The sequence below is a fragment of the Phyllobates terribilis genome, unplaced genomic scaffold (genome assembly GCF_046119375.1).
Source record: "Phyllobates terribilis strain yellow unplaced genomic scaffold, ASM4611937v1 Scaffold_2__4_contigs__length_985480577, whole genome shotgun sequence".
Lineage (NCBI taxonomy): Eukaryota > Metazoa > Chordata > Amphibia > Anura > Dendrobatidae > Phyllobates > Phyllobates terribilis.
The window spans coordinates 389,339,319-389,349,831 of NW_027362762.1; the positions used below are offsets into that span (position 1 = coordinate 389,339,319).

The 10,513-nt window shown below is 42.2% G+C and overlaps 1 protein-coding gene across 1 annotated transcript in view; it reads right to left on the reverse strand.

Moving 5' to 3' along the window:
- Nucleotides 1-9,499, reverse strand: part of CDC16 (cell division cycle 16) — a 43,987-nt gene extending 34,488 nt beyond the window's left edge. Inside the window, exons 1-2 of the mRNA XM_073664842.1 lie at nt 9,232-9,499; nt 1,739-1,793 (exon numbers count right to left, since the gene is read on the reverse strand). Of these exons, the coding sequence (XP_073520943.1) occupies nt 1,739-1,793; nt 9,232-9,279 (103 nt within the window). The 5' untranslated portion in view covers nt 9,280-9,499. The remainder of the gene's footprint in view (nt 1-1,738; nt 1,794-9,231) is intronic.
- Nucleotides 9,500-10,513: the final 1,014 nt, after the last annotated feature.

Sequence of the window (10,513 nt, forward strand, 5' to 3'; positions counted from 1 at the left end):
TACCAAAAGTTTTGCATTTTTTTTTTAAAAAGTGTGCTTACTGCTGTCTGGTTGTTGTGATGCCATTGTCCTGGTGATTTTAGTAAACCGGAAGCAAATGGATGTCAGCTATAAGGACGAAAATTGTGTTTGACATTGTTTTATCCCTTTATGTGTTAGTTTTCAACATTTGCTGGGCCAAATGTTTTGCATATTTTGCCATGGGTACTCGAATTTTGCCTAAATATATATATTTTTTTATGTGTGTATTTTTAGGTTAAAACATGGCAAAGACTAAGCCAAATTTATCACCAGATGTCAGGAAGCTTATTACTCTGAGAGTGAAGTCAGGCAAAAGCCAAAAAGAGGTAGCTATGGAATACAACTGTTCTCAGAGTCAAGTGTCACGTGTACTAAAGAAAGAGAAAGAAGGAACAGCTGACAAACCTAGAAGTGGATGGCCACAGAAAACTTCCTCCAGAGTTAATCACATTATTAAGAAAAAGTCAGTATGTGAAGTCCATAAAAGTGCTGTACAGATTTCACACGAAATAAAAGAAGAATATGGGGTCAAAGTGAGTCACCAAACTGTGGTGCGAAGACTAAGAGCAGTAGGGATGAATAGGAGTTCCAGTCAAAAAACCTTTCATCTCTGCAAAGAACCGGAAGGTCCGACTTGAGTTTGCCAATGGAAAGAGACAGATTGGTCTAAGGTGTTGTGGTCGGATGAATCCAAGTTCAATCTGTTTGGTAGTGATGGCAAGTAGTGATGAGCGAGTATGCCTCATTAACCCTTTCGGCGAGCATTTTTGCTGGCTCAGCATTTCATTCATTGTCGCCACGCCTACAAGTGTCATGGCTGTTAGACAGCTGTGACACATGCAGAGATAGCCTGTTCGCCAGTCAGTTTTCTTTAATTAAATGGCCATACCTATATTCAAAAGCATTTTGGTTAAAATTAAGGTCTTGCACGATGACAACTTCATGCACTTTCAATTCATCATGAGGGAAACGGCATCACAACAACCACACAGAAGTAATCACACTTTAAAAAAAAAACTTTTGGTCACCACTGTACACAGATTTAGGCCACGTTCAGATATCCAGGATTTTACATCAGTATTTATAAGCCAAAACCAGACGTTTTTCTATTATACTTTTTCTCTGATTGTTCCTGTGGTGAGATAATCTTATAAATGTGCCCCTCCTACGTGCTGTATACAGACATTACAGCAGGGGATCACAGCTGATTCTGTCTTTGAAGTAAAACATTGTTTAAAAACAGGCAGCAAATGTTTTACCTCACAAAAAGAATCATCTGTGATCTCCTGCTGTAATGTCTGTATACTCTTTTGCTTCCTCTCCTGCCCAGGAGCTGTGGTATGATCAGACCATGTTCCTGCACGGTCAGACACAGCCATTACACAGTACACAGCAGGGGCACATTTACAAGATTATCTCAGCACAGGAACATTTTATTTAAACACATCCAGTTGTGGAAGTTATTATTATTCCAAGATCTATTGATTAAAATGAACTTTCGTTTGTGGGAAAACCCCTTTAAATTCCTCTATGATGTGATCTTCATAAAGGACACTAATCTTTCCTATTTCACATTACAGCTGGCAGACATCAAACCATACCAGGAAGTGCCGGAAAAAGAATTGGCAAAGTGTCGTAGCTGGTGAGTGATTTAGCAAATCCTGACTTATATAACATACAGAATATTACTGATAATGGCATAAACAAAGATCCTTACCATGAGATAATGAAGCAACCTTATCTGCCCAAAATAAGGCACTCTGGTATTGTTGCTGCAAGACACAAAATTATTTGACATGTTTACTCATGAGGATATGGTAAGTAATATGCACATTTTATACCAGCTCCAGAATGCATTATTGTATTATAGCAGCTCCGAACAATCCTACTGTTAATGAGGCCTTCTGGAAATACAAATTGATGGCTGATTCTTAACAGACTATCACGGTGCGTGTCCCCATACAATCCTCACTTCCCCACCCATCAGTAGTGTGAATTGACCATGTTTATCCAGGCAGTGACTTATCCAAGAACCAATATAGTTGATCCGATTAAGCGGTTTGAACATCAATAGTTAGTAAAAAAAAAACACCTTTATTATTTATACAAATGGGTACGGAGTAGGAAAGAAAAAAGTGCACACGCATAATAAAAAATACAAAATATAAGACCCAACAGGGACTCGATTAAATAAGTACAACTGGAGGACACATACCAGGGAAGGAAGTAACAGTATTAAGGTATCAATTGTCACCCCAATCTATATATCTGATAGAAGATGTAGGTAATGTCAGGGCCAAAGAACAAGGACATGTGTATGACACAACCAGAGTATGCAGAGCAAGTGAGGTTAAATGTATGGCAGGTCAGAAATGTGCTGTAGATAATTGCACATACCCTTAGACCTATAGTAAATCTTTAATGCTCTATGTGTAAATTGCATACTCCATCACCAATTAAAGTACATAATGCATATGTATGCAAAGATTAGGGGTATAGTTCATAGATGTATCGATTGTCACCCCAATCTATATCTTTATACTGTTACTTCCTTCCCTGGTATGTATCCTGCAGTTCTACTTATTTTATAGAGTCCCTGTTGGGTCTTATATTTTGTATTTTTGACCCCAACTACCATTACCCTGATTGCCAACGCACCAGAGCAATCGGAAAAAGCCGGGCAAAGCACCAGAATTGCCGCATCTAATGTGATGTGCGAATTCTGGGGCTGCTGCGGGCTGATATTTTTAGGCTGGGAAGGGCCCAATAACCAGGAACCTTCCCAGCCTGATAATATAAACAAGCAGCGGTCTGCTTTACGTTGGCTGGTTATCAAAAATGGCAGGGACCCCACGTAATTTTTTTCATTTATATATTTATTAGGTTAATACATGTACAGTAAACTATACACTCTAAGCAATAATTATATATCTCACAGACATCTATCTACATCTTTGCACATCTAATCTAACATACCAAAGGGAGACAAAAAAGCATGCGGCAAAAACGCAAGTGAGCTGAGGAGCGAGATTCATGAGGAAATTCAGCTGCGTGAAAGCCTGAACAAACACTCATCGTGGGAACGTACCCTTATGCATCATTCAACAGACACACTGATGGTAAAAACAGACACATGGACCAAACACTGATGGTAAAAACGGACACATAGTCCAAACACTGATGGTAAAAACGGACACATAGTCCAAACACTGATGGTAAAAACAGACACACGGACCAAACACTGATGGTAAAAACAGACACACGGACCAAACACTGATGGTAAAAACGGACGCATAATCCAAACACTGATGGTAAAAACGGACACACAGACCAAACACTGATGGTAAAAACGGACACACGGACCAAACACTGATGGTAAAAATGGACAAAGAAAAAGCAAAGATGGTTGGAGTGATTGCCCACTGACAAATACAGATATCCCACTCTATTAGACCCAATATAGCAATTGTGAGAATTATAATAAAACTTACCTTTTAATAGATTAGAGTTAACAACAAAACAAAAATGCCATCTGAAAAAAACAGGATAGATGCTCCATCGTAGGTATAAGTTACTTTTTGTACAATATAGAGGTCTGCCTACCTTAAAATCAAAATCAGTGAAGAGTGATCTGATCTACCCTGCCGTATGGAGATCAGATTCATACATCCTAGGAGTTGTGTTGTGGAGTAAGTTGGACACTGAGGGGCAGTTGGTTAAATACTGTCCAATGGTCCACTCACCTCCAGGAGACAAAATATCCTATTACACATCTATAGGACAACATCTTATGTAGCTCTATCTGTTCCTAACCTAGCTTTCACTGATATCGTAGGTACAATACTGACAGTGGTCAGACTAGGATGGACAGAACATATAAGATACATACAGTACAGACCAAAAGTTTGGACACACCTTCTCATTTAAAGATTTTTCTGTATTGTCATGACTTTGAAAATTGTACATTCACACTGAAGGCATCAAAACTATGAATTAACACATGTGGAATTATATACTTAACAAAAAAGTGTGAAACAACTGAAAATATGTCTTATATTCTAGGTTCTTCAAAGTAGCCACCTTTTGCTTTGATGACTGCTTTGCACACTCTTGGCATTCTCTTAATGAGCTTCAAGAGGTAGTCACCGGAAATGGTTTTCACTTCACAGGTGTGCCCTGTCAGGTTTAATAAGTGGGATTTCTTGCCTTATAAATGGGGTTGGGACCATCAGTTGTGTTGTGCAGATGTCTGGTGGATACACAGCTGATAGTCCTACTGAATAGACTGTTAGAATTTGTATTATGGCGAGAAAAAAGCAGCTAAGTAAAGAAAAACGAGTGGCCATCATTACTTTAAGAAATGAAGGTCAGTCAGTCCGAAAAATTGGGCAAACTTTGAATGTGTCCCCAAATGCAGTTGCTAAAACCATCAAGCGCTACAAAGAAACTGGCTCACATGAGGACCGCCCCAGGAAAGGAAGACCAAGAGTCACCTCTGCTTCTGAGGATAAGTTAATCCGAGTCACCAGCCTCAGAAGTCGCAGGTTAACAGCAGCTCAGATTAGAGACCAGGTCAATGCCACACAGAGTTCTAGCAGCAGACACATCTCTTCAACAACTGTTAAGAGGAGACTTTGTGCAGCAGGCCTTCATGGTAAAATAGCTGCTAGGAAACCACTGCTAAGGACTGACAACAAGCAGAAGAGACTTGTTTGGGCTAAAGAACACAAGGAATGGACATTAGACCAGTGGAAATCTGTGCTTTGGTCTGATGAGCCAAATTTGAGATCTTTGGTTCCAACCACCGTGTCTTTGTGCGACGCAGAAAAGGTGAACGGATGGACTCTACATGCCTGGTTCACACCGTGAAGCATGGAGGAGGAGGTGTGATGGTGTGGGGGTGCTTTGCTGGTGACACTGTTGGGGATTTATTCAAAATTGAAGGCATACTGAACAGCATGGCTACCACAGCATCTTGCAGCGGCATGCTATTTCATCCGGTTTGCGTTTAGTTGGACCATCATTTATTTTTCAACAGGTCAATGACCCCAAACACACCTCCAGGCTGTGTAAGGGCTATTTGACCAAGAAGGGGAGTGATGGGGTGCTACGCCAGATGACCTGACCTCCAGTCACTAGACCTGAACCCAATAGAGATGGTTTGGGGTGAGCTGGACCGCAGAGTGAAGGCAAAAGGGCCAACAAGTGCTAAGCATCTCTGGGAACTCCTTCAAGATTGTTGGAAGACCATTTCCGGTGACTACCTCTTGAAGCTCATCAAGAGAATGCCAAGAGTGTGCAAAGCAGTCATCAAAGCAAAAGGTGGCTACTTTGAAGAGCCTAGAATATAAGACATATTTTCAGTTGTTTCACACTTTTTTGTTAAGTATATAATTCCACATGTGTTAATTCATAGTTTTGATGCCTTCAGTGTGAATGTACAATTCTCATAGTCATGAAAATACAGAAAAATCTTTAAATGAGAACGTGTGTCCAAACTTTTGGTCTGTACTGTATATGAGACCATGTCACATTAGAAAACATAAATCAAAACATGGCATACACCCCCACCTGAAATGAAGAGAGCAGAATGGGTGAGAACGTCCCACATTATTTCTAACCATTGTGTGTTCTGAGTTATATCAGGTATTGTGTGCCCCACGCCAAAAATCATATTCCAGTCAGGGAGACTGGAGTGTGATTTCTGGACTAGGGAATGTCACAACTTGTCATAAATTAGACGAGTTACGGTGTTACGCCCCTGCCGTGTCCCCATCCCACCCATTTTGTCAGAGCTGGGAGAAACTGAAGCACTAAAAGTCTCAAAATGTAGGTGCTACTCCAAGTTGCGCTTAAATTTTACGACTTTTCAACACTTTTACGCCAGAATTCCGGCATGAAAGCTTTGATAAATCAGCACCTATATGTTAGAAATGTATAGTCACATTTACTATGGGTTGTGGAGGGTCACCTTAAAGAGGACCAGTCACCACACGAAAAGTAGCCAGAACAGGGTTGCAGCTGATTCTTTCTTTGAGGTAGAACAGTTTTTAAAAACAGGCAGTGAAATGTTTTACCTCACCAAAAGAATCAGCTGTGATCCCCTGCTGTAATGTCTGTATACTCTTTTGCTTCCTCCCCTGCCCAGGAGCTGTGGTATGATCAGACCATGTTCCTGTACGGTCAGACACAGCCATTACACAGTACACAGCAGGGGCACATTTATAAGATTATCTCAGCACAGGGACATTTTATTTAAAGACATCCAATTGTGGAAGATATTATTATTCCAAGATCTATTAAAATTATCTTTGTTCGTGGGAAAACCCCTTTAAAAAAATCTGTCAGTACAGAACCACTCTTCAAACCAAGTAAAGGCGCTCGGTGCATCATGGCAGGGCCAAATATTTATCTACACTTTGCCACCAGCTCGTTCCCAATCTCAGCCTTTGTCTGCCTCTATCAAGCCAGAGCTGTCAATCAAAGATGACGGGGGTGGAAAGAGAGGGAAAACGTGGGTGGGAAGGACAGTTAAATGGCTGGCCACGCCATGATGCACTCTGTGCTGACAGAGTCAATTTAAAGGGAATCTGTCATCCGATTCATGCATCCGAACGACAGGCAGCATGAATCAGAGCTTGGCAGCACACTTGCAGCCAGGTGTATTTTTCTCTGAAACGCTCTGGAATTTCTGCTGGCTGGAAGTACTTACTAGCGGAGCTTGGCTGTCTACTTGTAGTGGCCGCCATGGAGTACTGCACATCCACCTTCCATTGAATTGGAGACGGATGTGCAGTACTCCGCGATGGCCACTACAACTAGACGGCTAAGCTCCGCGAGGAAGTACTTCTGGTCGCCAGCCGCCAGCACCCATAACAGCTGATCGTTGAGGATGCCAGGTGCGGGACCCCAGCCGATCAGACACTAATGCCCTATCCTACAGATTGGGCATCAATGTAAAAGTAGTGGACAACTTCTTTAAAGCGAACCTGTCATCAGGATTTTGCTAAGTAAACTACATGCATTGTCAGATTGGTGCCGTTACACAGATTAAAATGATTCCTGGGTTGATGAAATCAGTCTTGTAGTTGTTATTTAATCTGTATTTGCAGTTTGGAGATAATGATATGCTTGTGCCCCCGGGCGGGACTGTAGGCGGGGCTTTTTTTGGTGCATGTTCTTGGTATAAACAGAAAAAACTGACTGGCACATCCAAAACAAGAAATAGGTGTGCACAGGTGCTTACTAGGAGCAGCTATCTCCATATACAACTAACAAATAAAGTAGCACTCTGTAACGCCAAGTATGCAAACATGAAATTTGAATAGCATTACTGCTGTAGAAAATAGAAATAAATGAGAAATCTTAGCGCATAAATTGGCCAATTCATGTGTACCTGGTAGCCACGGTAAGGCAATTTTAATTGCAGTAGGATCGTGCCTTCCCATACACATTCAGACTTTGGTCTCTTAGAAAGGAGTTCACATTGATAGGGTCCTGGTATTGAGAAACGCCTTACCGTGGCTACCAGGTACACATGAATTGGTCAACTTATGCGCTAAGATTTCTCACTTATTTCTATTTTCTACAGCAGTAATGCTATTCAAATTTCATATATTTCATATATTTCATGTTCGCATACTTAGCGTTGTAGAGTGCTACTTTATTTGTTAACTGAACCTTCAGTGACCTGCCTCCTATATTAAATACTGCGCTTGCGCAGTTCATGTTGTAGTCAGTAAAAAAAAAAATTTAACTACAGCGAAATGGCGCCGGCAGCTGCACTTACACAATAGCATTTATTGCTTGCTGATAGATGTTTCTGTGCAAGCACCATTTTGCTGCAGCCAAGTTATTTTTTCTCCAACAAAATGGCGCTGCCAGTGCTTGCGGATATATGCTACTGCACAAATTCAGCCGCCAACGCCATTATGCTGAAGTAAAATTTTTATTTTGAAAAACCACAATATGAACTGCGAAAGCACAGTATTTAAAATAGGGGGCAGGACACTGAAGGTTCCATGACCTGTCATTAAAACCCATAAGGAGGAATATGAGAACACAGCACCAACGAAAGCCCACCCACAGTCCTGCCCCAGAGCATAAGCATATCATTATCTCCAAACTGCAAACACAGATTAAACAATCACAAGAAGGATTTCATCAACTCAAATATTTTAATCAGTGTTACGATGCCAACCTGACACTGTCTGTAGTTTTAGCACAATCCTGATGACAGGTTTGTTTTAATTAAAGGCAACCTGTCAGCTGCCCTAGCCCCCCTAAACCACCACAATGTCTGCAATTAATAATAATAATCTTTTATTTTTATACAGCGCCAACATATTCTGCAGCGCTTTACATACATTATCATCGCTGTCCCCACTGGGGCTCACAATCGAAATTCCCTATCAGTATGTCTTTGGAGTGCGGGAGGAAACCAGAGAACCTGGAGGAAACCATGCAAACAAGGAGGAGAACATACAAACTCCTTGCAGATGTTGTCCTTGGTGGGATGTGAACCCAGGACCCCAGCGCTGCAAGGCTGCAGTGCTAACTACTGCGCCACCGTGCTGCCCGGTAATTCAACCTTTTCTTACATTCTAAGGAGCCCCTTTCTTGCTGCTTAGCGATGGGTGAATAACTAGAAAATTAACTTTAAACCCTGCACCAATGCCAATCAGTAGGTGTCTATTTGTGGGGTGTTAGGTGGTGGGTGTTAAGATTTCTCCAGACCAATCCTCCATCTAATTGCCTGTGAGTGACATCACAGTCTCTCTCCAAATCTCTGCCCCCCTACGCGTGCTCCGATGAAGTCTGGAGGGTACACCTGGCATCTTAAACTGTCTGAGACGGTGGTGACATAGCTCCTACAATTCACCACTCTCACGCCCACAAGGGTGTGCTTACATGAATGAGGGGGGGATTAGTCTGGAGAAATCAATACCCCCTCCTCCCCATCCTGACTAATCACCATCTGACTTACAGAGAGCAGAGTTTAAAGTTACATTTATAGTTATTCCCCAATGAGCAAGCAACAAAATGGGGACTATTAGACATGGGGGCAGCTTCCCTGCACTGCTATGGCAGGACATACATGGCCTCCAGAACACCGTCTGTATGAAACCATTCCTCCACTCACAACATATGAGGGTCCAGAAGCAGACGTGATGCCCAGTCACGTGACGTGCAGTGATCACGTGCTCTTACCTGCTCTATATACTGCCGCACTCTCTTCCTAAGACGATCTAAATTCATGGTCACCGTCTGCCCAACGGAGACAGCGAGGCGCGCCCCCTGCAGAGCAGCGCGCTCCCGACCTCCGCCGATCCGCGGGCGATCAGATGCTGGGCTGTGTTAACCGAGTCCCCGATCTGCAGCTCCCTCTCCTATTACTCCCGGGTGTGCGGCGGTATCACAGGGCTGCTGGGGCTGGATGAGTGTTACACACATCATCCGCCGAGCGGAAACTAAGTCCTAAACCGGAGGTTCCGGCCTGACTGCTCAACTAACATACAGTACAGTGTGATGCCCACATATCAGTGTGACCCCCCCCCCCCCATATACTCACATACAGAGTGACCCCCATATATTCACATATAGAATGACCCCCATATACTCACATATAGAGTGACCCCATATACTCACATATAGAGTGACCCCATATACTCACATATAGAGTGACCCTCCATATATTCACATATAGAGTGACCCCAATATACTCACATATAGAGTGACCCCATATACTTCACCTATGGAGTGACCCCCATATACTCACATATAGAGTGACCCCATATATTCATATATAGAATGACTCCCATATACTCACATATAGAGTGACCCCCATATATTCACATATAGAATGACCCCCATATACTCATATATAGAGTGACCCCCCCATATACTCACATATAGAGTGACCCTCCATATATTCACATATAGAGTGACCCCCATATACTCACATATAGAGTGACCCCAATATACTCACATATAGAGTAACCCCATTTACTCACATATAGAGTGACCCCATATACTCACATATAGAGTGACCCCCCATATATTCACTTATAGAGTGACGCCATATACTCAACATATAGAGTGACCCCCCATATATTCACCTATAGAGTGACCCCCATATACTCACATATAGAGTGACCCCATATACTCATATATAGAATGACCCCCATATATTCACATATAGAATGACCCCCATATACTCATATATAGAGTGACCCCATATACTCACATATAGAGTGACCCTCCATATATTCACATATAGAGTGACCCCCATATACTCACATATAGAGTGCCCCCCATATACTCACATAGAGTGACCCCCATATACTCACATATAGTGACCCCCCATATACTCACATATAGAGTGACCCCATATACTTACATATATAGAGTGACCCTCCATATATTCACATATAGAGTGACCCCCATATACTCAATGCACCAATTCTGGCACTTAGCCTCGCTCTGCCCATTG